General features: G+C 30.8%; 2 protein-coding genes across 2 annotated transcripts in view; both read left to right on the top strand.

Moving 5' to 3' along the window:
- LOC119616433 (steroid receptor seven-up, isoforms B/C) overlaps positions 1-9,704 on the top strand; it is a 44,940-nt gene extending 35,236 nt beyond the window's left edge. Inside the window, exons 4-5 of the mRNA XM_037972768.1 lie at positions 4,082-4,239; positions 7,144-9,704. Coding sequence (XP_037828696.1) covers positions 4,082-4,239; positions 7,144-7,260 — 275 coding nt within the window. The 3' untranslated portion in view covers positions 7,261-9,704. The remainder of the gene's footprint in view (positions 1-4,081; positions 4,240-7,143) is intronic.
- On the top strand, positions 7,360-9,704 carry LOC119616434 (lateral signaling target protein 2 homolog). Its single transcript, XM_037972769.1, has one exon. The coding sequence runs from the start codon at positions 7,396-7,398 to the stop codon at positions 8,374-8,376; it is 981 nt and encodes a 326-aa protein (XP_037828697.1). The 5' UTR covers positions 7,360-7,395; the 3' UTR covers positions 8,377-9,704.
- Positions 9,705-22,554: the final 12,850 nt, after the last annotated feature.

Below are 22,554 nucleotides of genomic sequence, written 5' to 3'. Positions count from 1 at the left end.
CGTTTTTTATAATTTTTTTGCAATATTTTACTTCAAGTTCTTCTTTATAGTTTTTGGTGTTTTTTCTCAACATACTACTTACTTACTAAGAATGGTGGTTGGTTTTTGATTTTGAATTGTCTGGGAGTACATGATTTTAGTGACCAACTTTATTGGTTTAATAGAAAGTCAATTGACAATTATTGTTAAGTTGAGTGATTTTAGTGATCACAACAGTTTTCTTTCGCAGAGCTTTTCTATTTCCTAAACTACAGCTTTATAGCAGCAGTTTGAAAAACATTTTATTATTATTACTGTTTTATAATCGTGTTGTTTTCGTTTATTAATTGTTAATGGTTTTAATGTTTAAGGCGATCAATTTCTTTTGTAACAGTTTGCTTAAAGAGGAAAGTAGAGAAAATAATAAATAATTCTCACACAGTGCTTTTTATTTGGTTAAGAGTTATAAAATGGCAATAAATATATATTTTATTTTAATTAGAATTTTATTTTAATATCTATAAGTAAATGCTTTTAAAGTTCCTTTTATTTTTATTTGTTAAGTTTTTAAGTTTTCTTATATTACTTTTAGATAAATAATTTTACATTGTATAGTTTCTGAAGTTTTATATAAATTACACAATTTAAATCTTACATATACCGCTGTTCAATACTGAAATTAGTTTTCCAATCATAAAGATTTATGTGTGTATTTGCGTTTTGTGGTTTAAAAATTTTGCGATTTTCTTTTTTATTATAAAATGTATTTAGTTTTTTTCTTGCCAGACGCATATAATCGAACTTACATGATACATTTTTCACGCCTCTCAATAAACCATAATAGTGTGGTCTTAGTACACTAAAGCCTGGTTTAACAAATTTATAAAAATAAACTTTAATCGCTCGGATTAATAGCTGACAATCATTCATTCAAAGTGTATGCGATCTACACTGTGTTGATCTACTTAAACTTCTCGCTCTCTCTTTCTACTGAAGGGAATTCTTCATAAACAATATAATTTTCAAAGCATTTAAAGATTTTGTTATAAGTCTGTGTTAGATCCTCTAACTTCGAAAATCATTATTATTCTTTCTTATGAATATTTAAAATATTCCAGTCGAGATTGTTCTTAACTTAATGAACTTTTATTTTTAGTTTTAAGGTTTAACAGATAATGAAATTTAGCTCTCCGAATGATATTCTAGGGCAAGGGAGATTATAAGAAAACAGTTTCTAAGAGTTCGTCAGTGTTGCAATGCACATCTATTTATAGTTTTGAGATAAAGTTGACATAAAAATTTAGACAAAAACTTCTCTGATGTGATCCTACATGTGAAAGCAATAGGGCAAGAAAGTTCACATAAGAGCTCTTTGCCTATCTCCACGCTAAGAGTTCTTTCTCTTAACTGCCTTCAACACTGCTTGCAATGAATTGTTACAGAAGTGTTTGAGAAGAAATAGCAAAAGCTAATGAACATTTGGAAATCTTAGAAAGCTTTAAAACAGCAATGAGTAGAGAACTCTTTAAGAGCTTTATTGTACTCTTGATTTCAAACGTATACCTGCATTTGTATAAAAAACCTATCGGAGAGGTCATTTGTTAAATCAGTAGTACAAGATCTTTGATAGGAGAGCTCTTTGTCCATCTTTATATTCCTTCTCTTAACTGTTTTGAACGTATTACAAACGTATACTCACATTTGTATAAAAACCTCATCGGCGAGCTCATTTGTAAAAGCAATAGGGCAAGAAGATTCGTATTAGAGCTCTTTGCTCATCTGTATATATGTCTTCTCTTAACTCTTTGCCTATTATCTATATTCCTTCTCTTAACTGCTTTCAATGTATTTCAAACTTATACTCACATTTGTATAAAAAGCTCATCGGAGAGCTCATTTGTGAAAGCAGTAGGGCAAGAAGATTTATATAGAGATGAGCTCTTTGGCCATATCTATATTCCTTCTCTTAACTGCTTTCAATGTAGTTCAAATGTATACTCACATTTTTACAAAAAACCTATCGGAGAGCTCTTTGCCCATCTCTATATTCCTTCTCTTAACTCTTTGCCTATCTCTATATCCCTTCCCATAACTGGTTTGAATGTAATTCAAATGTATGGGTATTTGTATAAAAAAACCCATCGGCGAGCTCATTTGTAAAAGCAATAGGGCAAGAAGATTCGTAGCAGAGCTTTTTGCTCATCTGTATATATGTCTTCTCTTAACTCTTTGCCTATCTCTATATTCCTTCTCTTAACTGTTTTGAATGTATTTTAAAGGTATACTCGCATTTGTAAAAAGAACCAATCGGAGAGCTCATTTGTAAAAGGAATAAGGCAAGAAGATTCATAGGAGAGCTCTATTTCCCATCTCATAACTGATTTGAATGTATTTCAAACGTATACATTTGTATAAAAAACTCATCGGATAGCTCATTTGTAAAAGCAATAAGTCAAGAAGATTTACAGAAGATCTCTTTGCTCATCTATGTTCTATGTATTCCTTCTCTTAACTGCTTTAAATGTATTATTACAGATGAGTTTGGAGAGAAAAAAGCAAAAGCTGTGATCAAATAAGAAGCCCACAGAAAATCTCAAAGAGCATTAAACCAACGATACACAAAAGCTCTATCTTTTGATTTTAAACGTATTTAAAAGTACTCTCTGCCGATGTCTGCTTCAAAAAGATCTAAAACTTCTAAAAATTTGTGCATAATTGTTAAACAAGTCTCTAGTGTTTGAACTACTCACCAAACACCATTTTATATCCGATCAGTACTTGCTTATTCATGCTGAGTTTTTTCATAATAAACTTGATCTAAAATTTGTTCATATATTGCTTTAGAAATCATTTTTTTTTGTTTCTCTAACTTATTTTAAAACATAATTTTAAATTTGCTAAAAAACAAATTGTTTGCTTTAGCCAAACATTAATTTTATTGAAAAATTATTTAATAATAATGGTAAAGTAATTTTTTATGTAACTGATAAGAAATATTAAAACTAAAACATTTAAATTAAAAATTAAATACTTAATTTATTTTGGGATAATTAGAGCAACCGCTATTACTTTAGTAGAGTTATTTTCTTGATTAAAAGCTATTTATAGCACTAAGGGGAAATGTATGAAATTATTACAGATCTTGTGGATATTCTAAAAGATTTTGTTAATTTTTGTATAAAAACATACTTAGTTGTATTTTCCAAGTTATTTATTATTTTTTGAATAAACTTTCAATAACATTTTATGTCTTGTTTTACTTGACGTTATTTAAAATCCTCCTATTAAACCAACATAAACCCCAAAATTATGTTTGGTTTTGCAATGACATCAATATGTCGTATATATATTTAACAAACAAAAAAGACTTTTAAATTTAAAATAAAATATTTTATTTTACTCCATACTAAAGAGGCAATTGTGCAGACATATAAAACTATCAATTAATGTCCACTTAAATCGACCATAAATATGTGGTTAATATTATGTCGCGTCGTTTGCTAAGAAGAAACGTTAAAGCTGCAGTTAAAAATAACGTGTTTGTTGCGAATGATAACTATGATTGGAGGTTTAACACTTTTTGTTGCTTTTTATTTGCAAAAATTTTCATTAAAAAGAAGTCTGGGAATAAATGGTTAGAGCAACCAAACGTTAACCGAAGTTTGTTTAAGTTTCTAAACAGTAGTATTTTTGCTTATAACACAGACTCTAAAAATTTAGATAAAGTCTTTCTTTTAAGTCTATTAAAAGTCAATTTTTTATATTTCTTATATTATATTTAATAAAAAAAAAAATAAAAATTTTAATAAAGTTTTTATTTCCTGCGCCCCGGAAATTTTTGTACAAACAGTTTTCTTTTATATTTGATTAGTTTCAATTAAAGTAGTAGCCTCTGGATTCTCAAAAAATTGTGTTTAAATGACGTTATCATTTGTGTTTTTATGTTAAATTTTATTGAAAGCGGTTTTAACCAAGTTCAAAGCAGTTTTATATTGTTTAAAGTATGACAAATAGTTTAGTATAAGTAAAATATAATTAAAAAATTTATGATTTAATTTAAATAATATTTTTCTAATATTTCTTTTTTTATCACAATTTTTAGATGCCTGTGGTTTATCAGATGTTACACATATAGAATCCCTGCAAGAAAAATCCCAGTGTGCTTTAGAGGAATATTGTAGGACACAGTATCCAAATCAACCCACACGATTTGGTAAATTATTATTAAGGCTGCCATCTTTAAGAACGGTTTCGTCACAAGTAAGTATTTTTTTAAAGATATTATTTAAAAATAAAGGTTGTGACCCCTGGGGACTTGGGTCAATTATGAATTATTTTGACTGAAATATAATATTGTAACAAAATAGAGATGTTTAAGCTCGATCCGTAATTTCAAAAAAGATTGAAGATGTTTTATCACAAGTTCAAGATTTTTAATCTCTGGTAGGGAACTGAGGACGTGTTCAGTACTTTAAAACGCATTGATATTCCTATATGATATTCTTAAAAACGATGTTCCTCGGGACAAATGAATGACGAAGTGCTTTACGTGAACACCTTCCATGTTGGCCTATTTTACGGTGGTCTTTTTCAACCACTGGGTAAGCTTTTATGGCGACTCAACACCGCCCCATTGTGTTTCCTACACACAGGTGGCAATTTACGTTTATGGAAGTTCCGGTCCAGTATACGTGCACTTGAGCTATCTAATCTCTGACCCTTGCTGCCCCGTTGCTTAACTTCCGAGATGCAAAAGCATCACTTTCGTTTACAACCACACAGATGGGATGGCCTCTGTTGAGTCGCTAACAGCACCTAGAGACGTAACCGGTAGACCGAAGTACGAATACATCAAATAAGCCAAAACTTTGTACTTAGTCACAGTGACACACTGTGGTAATTCTGGTATGAACAGAGTTAGCTCTGAACATACCTGGACAAGGAAGGAAAATTCAATGGTATCATTGGTATAATATACCTTTCATCCATCATCATTCAACCCAGAGCACTTCTCATTCGTCCGACACACTCATAAGAGAACAACATACGACACACTTATTCTACGTATACGAGTGGGTGAGGCTCGTATACCCCTACATTTATCCTGTATCATATACAATTATCACCAAATCATTTCCAACGCATAGTCACACAGTCACTCCTCTGTGGGCTATCTGTTGTCATTCGGCAACAGCACCGAACTTATCCCGAAATATTGACTTTACCGCAACTCATTCTTCCCGCTAATTTGAGTTTAAACCACAGCCACAACATGGATCCCGAAGGAACCTCAACCAACTGACCAGCCAGGACAAGTCCAGCGGGCAACTGGCCACCCGTAGTACCAGATTATGTGGTGCTCTAGTTAGACCCCATATGAAATCGTACCAAGCACTAGCCGAGGAGTGAAGTGACATCACCAGTTTATAGTCCCGGCAGACTAGAGGTATTGGTAGCACCTCTTTACTCCAGGATTGCAATACACCAAGATGAGGGTCTTTCATCAAGGAAACATGCACCCGGGGAGTTCTTCGAGACAAAAACTTGGTAATGAATTTCAATTGTAAACACTTACCTTCCCCCATCTTGGTATGATGGCAATGCCGTGGAAAAGAGGTGCTGCTAATACCTTTAATCTGCCGGGACTATATACTGGTGATGATCAAATACATCCTCGGCCTTTCCTTAGAATGATTTGACATGGGGTCGAACCAGAGAACCCCAAAACCTGGTACCACGAGAACCGGTAGCCCGTAGGGCAGAGTTTCGGACTTTGTCTTGTCACGGTTATTGGAAAAATCCCTTCAGGGTGCATGTGATGGCTATGGTTTAAACCCAAAGTCGGGGGAAGTTAATGTCGGTTAAAATACTGTTTTACCGTGTATCCGTATCTGCAATTCGGGATAAGTTCGGTGCTGTTGCCGACGTCAACAGATACCCCACAGAGGAGTGATCGTGGGACTAACCGTTAGAAATGAGTTGGTGTTAAGTGTGTATAATACAAGAGGAATGTAGGGATATACGGATCTTACCCCCATATAACTAGAATGAGTATGTCGGATGTTGTTCTCTATAGGTGTGTCGAATGAATGAGAAGTGTGCTGGGTTAAAAGGTGGTGGAGGAAGGGTATCTTCATCTATCATACCAAATTTACCACAGTGTGTTCTCTGTGAATAAGAACAGAGTTCTCGGCTTATTTGACGGATTCGTGTTTCGGCCTATCGCATACGTGTTTAGATGCTGTTGCCGACTTAATAGTGGCCTTTCCATTTGCGTGGTTGTAAACGTTAGTGAGGTTTTCTGCATCTCGGAAATTGAGCATTGGTCAGAGATAAGACAGATCGAGTACTTGAGCAAAGTACCGTCATTATATTGATTTTCCTAAGGCCCTTGACTCAATTACAAATTTTAAACATAAACATTTTCAAGTCGAATACAAAAGTGTCTTTGCTAAGCAATGAAAAGTGTCTTTGCTAAATATTTTTCGTTATCAAATTCTCTTTTATAGAAAAGATTATTTGTGGAAACTTTTTCTTTCTACAGTAAAATGTTAAGATCTTATCTATAGGAAAGTTTTATTGCTAGACACAAGTGTCATTGCTTGACACTATAGAGAAGTGAGTAAAATATTAATATCTTACACACAGATAGGTGTCTTTGCTAAGTGTATTTGCGAAGATTTTCGTATATGGAAAAGTTTTATATAGAAAGTGTCTCTCCTAACACCTTTATATAGAACAGCTCCATACTTAAGAGAAGTGGTCTTGACGAGAAAGAGAAACGTATTTGCTGAAGATAGTAAAATGTTAAGATCTTATCTATAGGAAGGTGTCTTTGCTAGATGCTATAAAAAAGTGTCCTTGCTAACCGTTTAATAGCGATCTATAAATCAATTTTCTAAAAAAGGGTATTTCATCGATTGTAAATTGAAAACTCAAATAAAATGGAACTAATTTGAAAAATTATTGATTTATAATCTGAAAATATATAAAAAATTGCTTAATTGAAAAGTGACTAGGAACTTAATACATTTTATAAAAATCCGTTAAAAAAATTGTCAACACTTATCTTGTAATATAAACCATTTTAATAACTTTTATTTTCCTTTAACCAATTCCATTAAATTTTCTTACATTGTAATTTTCTTACTCGTTTCATTTCAGGTCATTGAACAATTATTTTTTGTCCGTCTAGTCGGTAAAACACCCATTGAAACACTGATACGTGACATGTTATTGTCCGGTAACAGTTTCTCTTGGCCTTACTTACCATCGATGTGACATACAATGTGGAGACAATTGACAACAACTTGATCATCCGCTGCTGCCGTGGCAGCTGCAGCAGCAGTTGCAACAACCACACAACAACAACAGCAACAACACCAGCAAACGTTTAATGCAGCAGCAGCAGTTCAAATGCAACATAATGCCTATACACATGGTGGTGCAATTGTTGGTAGTGTAAATGCAAATGATTTTCCAAATAGTAGTCATAGTGGACATGGCAACAATAATAGTCATGTTTTAAATGCTATACAAACAAGTTTACCACCAAGTAATCATAATAGTAGTAATAATAATAATACAAATGTTGCTACAACAACAGCAACAACAGCCACAACGACAACATCCTCTATAGGCGAAGAAACAGGTGCAGTTAGTCCAAATGATATGATGAATACGGGTAGCGGTGGTGTTGCTAGTAACGGTGTCGCTGCTGTTAATTATGGTGCAACATTTTTTGGTAATGAATATCATCATCAATTAACACAAACCGCTTTAATGGCCAATACTTCAACATATGCTGCTGCCGCTACATCAGCAGCAGCTATGCAGGCTTCTGCTAGTACAGCAATGTTGACAAATTATTGTGATGCCGCTATGATGATGGCAGCTGCTGCTGTTAATGCTAATCAATGTTTGCAACAACAGCAACAACGTATCGCCTTAATGGCCAATTGTCAAAATGCGATCAATGCCAGCAGCAGCACTAGTAATGATGAACATGATTTAACAAGTTTATCGAAAAACTCTTCACCACTGAACAATGAGGCAACAGCTTTGGTATCTTCAGCATTATCCTCAGCCTCGTCAACAAATTCAACCACTTCATCATCTGCATCATTGTTGTCGTCGGTCTCATCTGCGGCCACAACATCGCCTTCCATAACTCTGGTTAATACAGCATCACTTATATCGACAAATGCTACAGCTAGTGATATTGCTGCTGGTCATCTTCACCCACATCATATACATCATCATCATCTTCATTCTCTTCACAATCATGAGCATCTCCAACATCATCATCACCATCAGCTTCACCACCATGTTGAGCCAGTAACGTCACCAAATTTAATCGATATCAGTGAAGTTCCTCTTATAGTGGATGTCAAGTAGTGTAATTTATTATTTAATTAATAAAATGGAAAAAAAAATCTAAAATACAAAAAAAATTTAAAAAAATTACAAAAAATATAAAAACCAAAAAAAAAAAAGAATTAAATTAAATTTGTATTTTTAAATAGCAAAAAATGTATAAAAGAATAGTTAAAATATTTCTAATTCCTTTATTTTGTAAATAGTTTTTATCTCCTAAATATTTCAGTTGTTTTTACTTAATTTATTTAAATTTAATTAAAATTTTAGCTGTTAATTTTTTTCTATTTACCACACAAATTGAAGTCATTTTGTATTTGAAATACCAACGTTCTTTTTACAGATTAACCCATAACTGAGTTATCAAAACTTTAAGCTCAAAATCCATTTGCAGAGAGTAAAATAATTTTAATGTAAGTACAAAATATTAAAACTTTTTTTTTTTTGAGATTTTTTAAAAATGTTTTCCATACTGGTGGTCGTCTAGTCAATATATTTGTAACTTTATTGCTGATTCTCCATTTAAAGCTCTTCCTAATACAATTACACTTTATTTTGAATTTTATTTCATGTAATAGACTTACGATTTGATAAAATAGTTTCATTTGCTGCAACTAAATGCACCAACCATACATTTGTACTTGAAAGCTTTCTATATGTATTCGGTTGCTACAACAAATTCTCCATGTAAAGCTCTACCTATCATAATTAGGCTTTATTTTAATATTACTTCATGTAATAGACTCACAATCTGATAGAACAGTTTCATTTGCTGCAATTAAATGCACAAACCATATAGTTGTACTTGAAAACTTTCTATGTGTATTCGGTTGTTACAACAAAATCTCCATTTTTAAATTCCTAACACATTTACACTTTATTTTGAATTTAACTTCATGTAGTAGACTTACGATCTGATAAAACAGTTTCATTTGCTGTAACTAAATGCGCAAACCATACAATTGTACTTGAAAGCTTTCTTTATATATTCGGTTGTTACAACAAATTATCCATTTAAAGCTCTTCCTAACACAATTAGACTTTATTTTAACTTATGTAATAAACTCACGATCTGATAAAACAGTTTCATTTGCTGCAACTAAATGCACAAACCATACAGTGGTACTTGAAAGCTTTCTATGTGTATTCGGTTGTTACAAGAAAATCTCCATTTAAATCTCTTCCTAACACAATTACACTTTATTTTGAATTTAACTTCATGTAGTAGACTTACGATCTGATAAAACAGTTTCATTTGCTGTAACTAAATGCGCAAACCATACAATTGTACTTGAAAGCTTTCTTTATATATTCGGTTGTTACAACAAATTATCCATTTAAAGCTCTTCCTTACACAATTAGACTTTATTTTGAATTTTATTTTTTGTAATAGTCTTATTACGATCTGATAAAATAGTTTCATTTGCTGCAACTAAATGCACAAACCATACAGTTGTACTTGAAAGCTTTCGGTTGTTACAACAAATTCTCCATTTAAAGCTCTTCCTAGACTTTATTTTAAATATTACTTCATGTAAAAGACTCACAATCTGTTAAAACAGTTTCAATTGCTGCAACTAAATGCACAAACCATACAGTTGCACTTGAAAGCTTTCTATATATATTCGGTTGTTGCAACTAATTTTGCAAACAATTACTTTTCCATATCTAAATTTCATCGTTAAAATTTTTTTCAGCATGTTCACAAATCACCAATAAAATTTCTCGAAATATACCCACAAACATCTTCCTTTTTATATACCAAGGTCTCAAAATCGATGTTTTTTTCTCAATTTAAATTTAAGCTCAAATTTATAACTTGATCACAAATTAAAATTTAAATAAAAAATGACTTCAAATAAACATATCTTCTTAACATAATTTAAACATTAATAAAAAATACATTAAAATTACGTAAAACGTAATAATTTTAATTTTTATTATTATTATTGTTGTTGTAGATATAAATAAAATAAAACTGTAAAAATTATATTGTAAATTAATTAAAAATATAAAAAAAATTACAAACATTTTGTATAGTAAAAGTTAAATTATATTTAGAAAATAATAAAAACCAACAAAAAAATATAAATTGTATGTATGTGTGTAAAAGGCACTTAATAATACTTAATAATTGTATATTAAACAAAAATTAATTAAATAATTAAAACAACTTTATTTCTAAGTTGAAATTGTATCTTAAAAATACTCTACACTACACTATTTAGCAATTATTAATTTTATTATTTTTTTTAATTTAAAAAAAATTCTTTTGCACAATTTATACCAAATATAAGAGAAAATAACAAAACTATTTTAGATTTAATTAATTAAAAAAAAAAAACAACAACAACAAATTATAAGAAAAATATGATAATGAAAACATAACTATTGTGGCAATTTAATTATAAATTTATTTTTTATTAATTTACAAACAATTTAATATTATTTTATTTTCCAACCATCTTAAAGATGGTTCTAAATTTTTCTTTTTTTTTTTTATAAAAATTCAAAATTTATTTTAATTTTATGAAAATAAATAAAAAAAAAAATCAAAATGAAAACAAAGCTAATTATAAATAATACCCAGTGCAACTTCTTATTTTTTATTATTATATTTAAGTTATTTTTTATATAAAAAAATATATATATTTTAAATTAATAAAAATTATTTTTGTTTATTACATGAAATACATGGTTGTTTAATTAAATATTTTGTTTATTTATTAACTTTATAGTATAACAGGTTTGTATAGAGTTAAAAACAAAAATTACACTTATTTGATCCTAAAAGGATTTGTTTACATAAGAGTTGCCCAGAGGATATCGATTTTGCTTGAAATTAAGTATGTAGAGCCCGTAGTAAGTGAGAACCCATAAAAGGGAATTTTTTGGTACTTTTATTGTTCTTCAAAAAATACTTTTTTTAGTTGTCTATAAACATAAAATTAAGCATGTAGTACACCAAGTAAATGAGTACTTATAAAAGGGGACTTTTTTTATATCCTACACCACTTTATTGGGGAGGGTATATTGGGTTTGTGCTGATGTTTGTAACGCACAATAATATTGGTCATATATCCACCTTAAATTATACCAATCTGCTTCTTCTGTTGTCCTAGGGACGAAGAATTTTGAAAATGGTTAAGATCGGTCCATTATTTCACCTAGCCCCCATACAACTGAACCTTCGAATAGGGCTTGTAAACATTGTAATCAAACTACAGGTCGCAATTTTGGAGATAATTCAATGAAATTTGGTACATGATCTTCCGAATATGCCTTTAAAGTTCTTAATTATGTTTAATATACTCCTATCTCGACAAAAAGCTGTAAAACCAAGTTCTATACTAGCCTTAATAACCCCCATGAAGATTAAAATTATAGGGCCTCATTTGACCCTAGCCCCTACAAAAAGCCCCCTTCAAAATTTGACTTAAATGTCCATAATAAATGGCTTAAGTATATCTGAGACAAGGTACAATTCAACTTAAATGCTTCATTATGAAAATTAAATCACATTTTATTTTTGTAACAGGTGTGGGTATTATATGGTCGACCTCGCCCGACTATTATTTCTTACTTGTTTACTTTTTCTTTCACCAAAGGTACTTTTTGAATGTAAGTTTGTCTGGTACCTTTTCATTCTTCAAAAGGTACTTTTACAATTTTGTATAATATTGAAACTAGGAACATAAAATTAAGTCCGTAGTCTCCTTTAAAAGCGAACTTTTAGGTACTTTTCCGTTCTTTTAGTTTTCTATAATATTGAACCTAGAAACATGAAATTAAGTAGATCCCGGAGTAAGTGAGAAAGTATAAAAGGGAAATTTTTTTTAGTTTTCTATAATATTGAACATGGAAACATCAAATTAAGCATGAAGAGCGCGGAGTAAATGAGTACTTATAAAAGGAAAATGTTTAGTACTTTATCGTTTTTTCAAAATGTACTTTTTGAATTTTCTATAATATTGAACATGGAAACATAAAATTAAGCATGTAGGGCCCGAAGTAAATGAGGACTTATAAAAGGGAACATTTTTAGTACTATTTCGTACTATGGGAAGACTGATGACGGAATTCCGTTTCAGGAGTTTCTTTGTATTCGTATAACAATGGGAGTTTGTCTAATGTTTCACTTGACTAAAATCACTTATTTGACCCCAATGTATTACAGTTAATGACAATCAGGGTTGTCATAGACTCATATCATTATCGAGCAAAAAAACCATCAACATTCGTCTTCAAATCTTACGGTAATTTACAAATATTTCCCAATTTTCAAACTTTAAATAATTTCTGAAATGACCCTATAATAAAACTAAAACTCATTATACCCTACACCACTATAGTGAGCGTTTGTGCTGATGTTTCTACCGCCCAAAAATATTGGTCCTACTACTTTAAACCATACCAATCTTCCAAAATCATTTTAAGCTTTGTACCTCTGTGTATGGATGACTATAGACTAGACTATAGACTTGACTATAGACTAGACTATAAACTTGACTATAGACTAGACTAGACTATAGGCTAGACTATAGACTAGACTATAGACTAGACTATAGACTAGACTATAGACTAGACTATAGACTAGACTATAGACTAGACTATAGACTAGACTATAGACTAGACTATAGACTAGACTATAGACTAGACTATAGACTAGACTATAGACTAGACTATAGACTAGACTATAGACTAGACTATAGACTAGACTATAGACTAGACTATAGACTAGACTATAGACTAGACTATAGACTAGACTATAGACTAGACTATAGACTAGACTATAGACTAGACTATAGACTAGACTATAGGACTAGACTATAGACTAGACTATAGACTAGACTATAGACTAGACTATAGACTAGACTATAGACTAACTATAGACTAGACTATAGACTAGACTATAGACTAGACTATAGACTAGACTATAGACTAGACTATAGACTAGACTATAGACTAGACTATAGACTAGACTATAGACTAGACTATAGACTAGACTATAGACTAGACTATAGACTAGACTATAGACTAGACTATAGACTAGACTATAGACTAGACTATAGACTAGACTATAGACTAGACTATAGACTAGACTATAGACTAGACTATAGACTAGACTATAGACTAGACTAGACTAGACTAGACTATAGACTAGACTATAGACTAGACTAGAGACTAGACTATAGACTAGACTATAGACTAGACTATAGACTAGACTATAGACTAGACTATAGACTAGACTATAGACTAGACTATAGACTAGACTATAGACTAGACTATAGACTAGACTATAGACTAGACTATAGACTAGACTATAGACTAGACTATAAACTAGACTATAGACTAGAGTATAGACTAGACTATAGACTAGACTATAGACTAGACTATAGACTAGACTATAGACTAGACTATAGACTAGACTATAGACTAGACTATAGACTAGACTATAGACTAGAGTATAGACTATAGACTAGACTATAGACTAGACTATAGACTAGACTATAGACTAGACTATAGACTAGCTATAGACTAGACTATAGACTAGACTATAGACTAGACTATAGACTATACTATAGACTAGACTATAGACTAGACTATAGACTAGACTATAGACTAGACTATAGACTAGACTATTAGACTAGACTATAGACTAGACTATAGACTAGACTATAGACTAGACTATAGACTAGACTATAGACTAGGACTATAGACTAGACTATAGACTAGACTATAGACTAGACTATAGACTAGACTATATACGACTAAGACTAGACTATAGACTAGACTATAGACTAGACTATAGACTAGACTATAGACTAGACTATAGACTAGACTATAGACTAGACTATAGACTAGACTATAGACTAGACTATAGACTAGACTATAGACTAGACTATAGACTAGACTATAGACTAGACTATAGACTAGACTATAGACTAGACTATAGGACTAGACTATAGACTAGACTATAGACTAGACTAAGACTAGGACTATAGACTAGACTACTATAGACTAGACATAGACTAGACTATAGTACTAGACTAGACTATAGACTAGACTATAGACTAGACTATAGACTAGACTATAGACTAGACTATAGACTAGACTATAGACTAGACTATAGACTAGACTATAGACTAGACTATAGACTAGACTATAGACTAGACTATAGACTAGACTATAGACTAGACTATAGACTAGACTATAGACTAGACTATAAACTAGACTATAAACTAGACTATAGACTAGACTATAGACTAGACTAGACTATAGACTAGACTACAGACTAGACTAATTTTAATAACTATTTTGAATTAAACTTAAATCAGATAGCTTAAAAGCGGTAATACCTATTTTTTAAGAAAGTATTAAGAAAATTATTTCAAACATTATTTATAAATATTAAACGATTGCCAAAGTCATAAAACCACATATTGGATTAAAACAAATTGGCCACAATATCGATTAAACAAATGTTATACATATATAAATTTTAATAAATTTATTAGTATTTATAGCATGTTGTTAAATAATATTTTTTAATTGTACATATATGTATATATTTAATAATAATTAAATACAGGAGTTAATTATGTTATTACCTCTTTTAAGTAAATAAATTATTTATTTGTAATAAAATACAAATAAAACAGCAACTACTTATAAAAAATATATAAATAAATTAATGTATAATAAAAAGTACAATAATTGGTATTTTGTTTTTTTTTTTATAAATATAAATAAAACATTATTGTTTTATATTTTTTTATAAAGTGTCTGTTAAAAAGTTAGTATTTATTTAAGAAAAATATAAACATATATATGTGTATATGTAAGTAAATATAAAATTGTATAAATAAGAAAAGCAAATAAATACATTAATATTTATTGAAAAGTAAATGAATAATAATATTTTTATTGCGTTTTGTAATTTTATAGGAGATAAATATTTTCCTACAACTTTATTTTATATCTAATTTTAATTATATGTGTTTTTATGTAAAGAATAAAATTGTATACAAAGGTCTTCATCCTACAACTAAAAAAGCTAATTAAAATCGGACCCGACACATTAGATAATTTCCAGATATTAACCAACAATTTTGACTATCCCACAATATTTAACAATATAAATTTCACCTAATGTTACACGTTCCATTTTTCTAATCCTATCGAAATTTATTTTAATAGTCTTACATACACCATAACATCTACAACAACAACAACAGTTAACTTCTTGTTTAATATAAAGCATAAAATGCTTTAACATAATTTAAACGTAATTTGAGGCAAGCCACATGGCATCACATTTCTTAATGCAACTAATGTTTGAATGTTTAATGTCTAGCAAGTATGAAAAACATTAACTAAAAATTCCTGACATATTACACGTTTTGCCCAAAAAATTGCCGTGTAAATTTGATAATTGAACTAAAATGAAAAAAAAAACCAAGTACACAAAAAATTTCTATACGAAATTCAATAAGTTGGTGCAGATCACACCTACAACAATTCTGCATGCCCGTACCACATATTCCCACGTCATTTGATAATTTGACTACTAAACAACTGCATACATAAATCGCAAAATAACCGAAAGAAAAAAAATCAATCATGATAGTGGTTAAGCTAACTTTAACTAGGTGTTGAAATCGTATCTCATCTAAAACGAGATAGCAAAATGGATAAAATGTCTGTGGATACGTTAAATGATGGTAGAAAAAATAACAATAACAACAACAGCAAAAAAGCCAAAATTGTTTAACAATTTTAACACCTTCATGAGGTAGTTGCAAGATAATGTCATAATGGGGATGAGATAAAATATTTCGATGTATAAATGTTTACCGCTATGCTCCCTACAGTGAGTAAGGGTCTTATTACCCTCTTTCCATTGAGTAAAACGAATAAAATATAAAATGCAAGAAATGAGGAAGTTTGTGCAGAAATGGCCCCTTAATATGAAATAAGACTTTGATGGTGGGCGTCTGTATAGCGTAAAAAATGACTGAATTTGCTTGGACTAATTTTAGAACTGTCATCCGAAAGTTGGCGTAGCTTAATGGTGAATTCTGGTGGTTTTACGATTACACAATGGGCCAGCATCACTAACTAACTAACTACTAACTAACTAACTAACTAACTAACTAACTAACTAACTAACTAACTAACTAACTAACTAACTAACTAACTAACTAACTAACTAACTAACTACTAACTAACTAACTAACTAACTAACTAACTAACTAACTAACTAACTAACTAACTAACTACTAACTAACTAACTACTAACTAACTAACTAACTAACTAACTAACTAACTAACTAACTAACTAACTAACTAACTAACTAACTAACTAACTAACTAACTAACTAACTAACTAACTAACTAACTAACTAACTAACTAACTAACTAACTAACTAACTAACTAACTAACTACTAACTAACTAACTAACTAACTAACTAACTAACTAACTAACTAACTAACTAACTAACTAACTAACTAACTAACTAACTAACTAACTAACTAACTAACTAACTAACTAACTAACTAACTAACTAAACTAAGTAACTAACTAACTAACTAACTAACTAACTAACTAACTAACTAACTAACTAACTAACTAACTAACTAACTAACTAACTAACTAACTAACTAACTAACTAACTAACTAACTAACTAACTAACTAACTAACTAACTAACTAACTAACTAACTAACTAACTACTAACTAACTAACTAACTAACTAACTACTAACTAACTAACTAACTAACTAACTAACTAACTAACTAACTAACTAACTAACTAACTAACTAACTAACTAACTAACTAACTAACTAACTAACTAACTAACTACTAACTAACTAACTACTAACTAACTAACTAACTAACTAACTAACTAACTAACTAACTAACTAACTAACTAACTAACTAACTAACTAACTAACTAACTAACTAACTAACTAACTAACTAACTAACTAACTAACTAACTAACTAACTAACTAACTAACTAACTAACTAACTAACTAACTAACTAACTAACTAACTAACTAACTAACTAACTAACTAACTAACTAACTAACTAACTAACTAACTAACTAACTAACTAACTACTAACTAACTAACTAACTAACACTTAACTAACTAACTAACTAACTAACTAACTAACTAACTACTAACTAACTACTACTAACTAACTAACTACTAACTAACTACTAACTAACTACTAACTAACTAACTAACTAACTACTAACTAACTAACTAACTAACTAACCTAACTAACTACTAACTACTAACTAACTACTAACTAACTAACTAACTAACTAACTAACTAACTACTAACTAACTAACTAACTACTAACTACTACTAACTACTAACTAACTAACTAACTAACTAACTACTAACTAACTAACTACTAACTAACTAACTAACTAACTAACTAACTAACTAACTAACTAACTAACTCCTAACTAACTACTACTAACTAACTAACTAACTAACTAACTAACTAACTAACTAACTACTACTAACTAACTACTAACTAACTAACTAACTAACTAACTACTAACTAACTAACTAACTAACTAACTAACTACTACTAACTAACTAACTAACTAACTAACTAACTAACTAACTAACTAACTAACTCACTAACTAACTACTAACTAACTAACTAACTAACTAACTAACTAACTAACTAACTAACTAACTAACTAACTAACTAACTAACTAACTAACTAACTACTAACTAACTAACTACTAAACTAAAACTAACTAACTAACTAACTACTAACTAACAACTAACTAACTACTAACTAACTAACTAACTACTAACTAACTACTAACTAAAACTAACTAACTACTAACTAACTAACTAACTACTAACTAACTAACTAACTACTAACTAACTAACTAACTAACTAACTAACTAACTAACTAACTAACTAACTAACTAACTAACTAACTAACTAACTAACTAACTAACTAACTAACTACTAACTAACTAACTAACGACTAACTAACTAACTAACTAACTACTAACTAACTAACTAACTAACTACTAACGAACGAACGAACTAAACTAAGAACTAACTAACTAACTAACTAACTAACTAACTAACTAACTAACTAACTAACTAACTAACTAACTAACTAACTAACTAACTAACTGTCGCCCTTCTGCAATTCTAAAATATTCTACAAAAATTCCTTTCCGTTCGGACTCCATAGTGCTTTTAACAGCCAGACATTGTGTAATCGTAAAACAACCAGAAGCTAAGCCAACTTTCGGATGACAGTTCTAAAATTAGTCCAAGCAAATTCAGTCATTTTTTACGCTATACAGACGCCCACCACCAAGTTGTTATTTCATATTAAGGGGCCATGTCCTACTCACGAGGTACTGCATTTTTGCACAAACTTCCTCATTTCTTGCATTAACTGTTGCCCTTCTGCCCTTCTGCAATTCTAAAATATTCTACAAAAATTCCTTTCCGTTCGGACTCCATAGTGCTTTTAACAGCCAGACTGACGGACATGTATTTAATAAGCACCCCAGAATATATATACTTTTGTAGGTCTATGACCAATATTTTGATGTGTTATAAACGGAATGATGGTGAAGGTAGAATTTTTTGTATATTTTAACAAAAACTGCAATGGACGATAGCTCAGCAAACACCATTCAGATTTTAGCATTTCAAAAAGTATTTTTATGGGAATGACAACTTGTGGCATATACAAGTATGTCGCATAATAAAGGGGAAGTATTGTAACAACTCAAATATGGTCAAAATCTGGATACTACATTATAATAGTGTACATAAATTTCGAGGCAGGATTCGAATACAGCGCTGTACACTGCTTTAGCAAATTATTCTGCGGTCTCTGGGTTAAAAATTTGTTGGCCTGCTTTATCTTTTATTATTTTCTATTTAAACTAATTTTAGACAAATATTAACAAGATCAGAAAACTGGATTTCAGACTGGTGCGGAAAAATATATGGAAGTTTTATCTCTGGAATTCGTGTAATAAATAGAATAAGCCCATACTATAATGTGTGAATACAGTTCTTATTACCCAATGTAGCGTACTTTTATATATTTTACCAAAAATATAACTATCCAACCACAATGTTTTAAGGCCATATTTAAACTTCTTAGTCCAAAAATCCTACAAAAACATGATAGCAACATTGCAATCACTCAGTGGCCATCATTAAAGTCAAATCATTTTTCACATGTTACTTTCGAATTGGTGGCGGTAGAATGATGATGTTGATGAAAAGTGTTGGTAGGTTGTTGAAACAATAAAAAATATTGACTAGTAAATCTACATTTAAGTAGAAAACACATACATCCATACCCTTTAGAGATATTTCAGATTAACATTCAAAATTTAACCGAAAAAAATTTTTATAAATTTTGGTGTTTAAAGTATCATCACGATTTCTTTTCAGTAAAAATACTGTAAAAAATATATAAGTGCAACAACTACAACACCAATAAAATACAACAACAATAAAACATTTTTTTAATCAAATCAACACCTTCACCAACAACAAAACCAAAATAACGTTAAATGTACAAAACCACAAAAATGTTTTGTAGACTTGTAGTGTATTTTCTACGGTAATTTTTTATAATATTTTTATTATTCTTCTTTTTTCTGCAGACACATCTTCTTTAAAGTGTTGTTGAAAAATTTAATATTAACACAACATCGAAAAAAAAAATAAATACAATTTCATTTTATTGAGGTAAACGAATGATCATAAACATGATCGTCATCCTCATCATTTGAGTTCTTTTCTTCAATATGTTACTGTTAAACAAAATGTTAATTCTATACATTTATACATACAGTGTACAATATGAAAAAATGGCAACAGGCAAATTGTGTTGCAGCGTGATCGATCAATAAACACTTGCTGCATGCAATAATAATGTTGCCAAAACGTTTCATATACAAACACATACATACAATTGCCAACTACGGCTGCAACTACCAACTTTTGCCAACGCCATCACCAACACCACCCTAAAGCTAAACAAAGAGATCATTCTGCTTTGGCATACTAATTTGTCATTTTAAAATAGTGATTTGTTTTGTTGCCGTTTTCTCAAGTGTTACACAATGGGTCAGTAAGAACTTTTCGGAAGCCTTTTTAATGGATTGTACATATGATCAATAGAACTCTATAGTTCAGCCTATGGACTAGCCTATAGTCTTGACTATAGACCAGCCTACAGTATTGACTATAGCCTATACGAGACTAAAGACCAGCATATAGTTTCTAATATATACCTGACTATTTGCTCTACGGTAGATTATCTTATGGTCTCTACTATAGACTAAAGTATTGTCTATAGACCAGCCTAAAGTCCTGAATATAGATCAGACTAAAAACCAGGATATAATTTTTGACTATAGACCAAAATATTGTCTTGACTAAATGCCAACCTATAGTCTTCCCTATAGACCACCCTATATTCATTAATATAGACCAGCCAATAGTACATATTGACCATATACCATCCAATAATCCTCAATATAGATCAATCTTTTGGCCAGCCAATAGACCAGTCTTTAGACTATATTATTGTCTTGACTATAGACCAGACTTTAGTCTTGACTATAGACCAGACTATAGTCTTGTCTATAGACCATGGTACAGTCTTGTCTATAGACCATGCTACAGTCTTGACTATAGACTAGACTATAGTCTTGACTATAGACCAAACTATAGTCTTGACTATAGACCAGACTATAGTCTTGACTATAGACCAAACTATAGTCTTGACTATAGACCAGTCTATATTCTTGACTATAGACCAGTCTATATTCTTGACTATAGACCAGTCTATACTCTTGACTATAGACCAGTCTATCGTCTTGATTATAGACTGGTCTTAACTATTGACCAGTCTATAGTCTTGACTATAGACCAGACTATAGTCTTGATTATAGACCATACAATAGTCTTGACTATAAACCAGACAATAATCTTGACTATAGACCAGACTATAGTCTTGACTATAGACCAGACTATAGTCTTGACTATAGACCAGACAATAGTCTTGACTATAGACCAGGCAATAGTCTTGACTATAAACCAGACAATAGTCTTGGCTATAGACCAGACAATAATCTTAACTATAGACCTTTAGACCTATATATAGGCTATAGTCTTGACTATAGAACAGGCTATAGTCTGGACTATAGACCAGGCTATAGTCTTGACTATTGACCAGATTATAGGCTTGACTATAGACTGAACTATAGTCTTGAATACAGATCAGACTATAGTCTTGACTATATACCAGACAATAGTCTTGACTATAGACCAGACTATAGTCTTGACTATAGACCAGTCGATAGTCTTGACTATAGACCAGTCGATAGTCTTGACTATAGACCAGTCGATAGTCTTGACTATAGACCAGTCGATAGTCTTGACTATAGACCAGTCGATAGTCTTGACTATAGACCAGACTATAGACCAGAAATAGTCTTGACTATAGACCAGACAATAATCTTAACTATAGACCAGACAATAGTCTTGACTATAGACCAGACTATAGTCTTGACTATAGAACAGGCTGCAGTCTTGACTATAGAACAGGCTATAGTCTTGAGTATAGACCAGGCTATAGTCATGACTATTGACCAGACTATAGTTTTGACTATAGACTAGACAATAATCTTAACTATAGACCAGTCAATAGTCTTAACTATAGACCAGTCAATAGTCTTAACTATAGACCAGACTATAGTCTTGACTATTGACCAGTCGATAGTCTTGACTATAGACCAGTCGATAGTCTTGACTATAGACCAGTCGATAGTCTTGACTATAGACCAGTCGATAGTCTTGACTATAGACCAGTCGATAGTCTTGACTATAGACCAGTCGATAGTCTTGACTATAGACCAGTCGATAGTCTTGACTATAGACCAGTCGATAGTCTTGACTATAGACCAGTCGATAGTCTTGACTATAGACCAGTCGATAGTCTTGACTATAGACCAGTCGATAGTCTTGACTATAGACCAGTCGATAGTCTTGACTATAGACCAGTCGATAGTCTTGACTATAGACCAGTCGATAGTCTTGACTATATACCAGTCGATAGTCTTGACTATAGACCAGGCGATAGTCTTGACTATAGACCAGTCGATAGTCT

The sequence above is a fragment of the Lucilia sericata genome, unplaced genomic scaffold (genome assembly GCF_015586225.1).
Source record: "Lucilia sericata isolate MDLA Ls3-8-SP2 unplaced genomic scaffold, ASM1558622v1 Contig000072F_arrow, whole genome shotgun sequence".
Classification (NCBI taxonomy): Eukaryota; Metazoa; Arthropoda; class Insecta; order Diptera; family Calliphoridae; genus Lucilia; species Lucilia sericata.
The sequence above is the reverse complement of the archived record's forward strand: the minus strand, read 5'-3'. Positions and strand labels throughout refer to the sequence as shown.

What these genes read in the sequence shown, in the direction of transcription:
- LOC119616434 (XM_037972769.1), top strand. Translation starts at nt 7,396, where the DNA reads ATGCAACATAATGCCTATACACATGGTGGTGCAATTGTTGGTAGTGTA.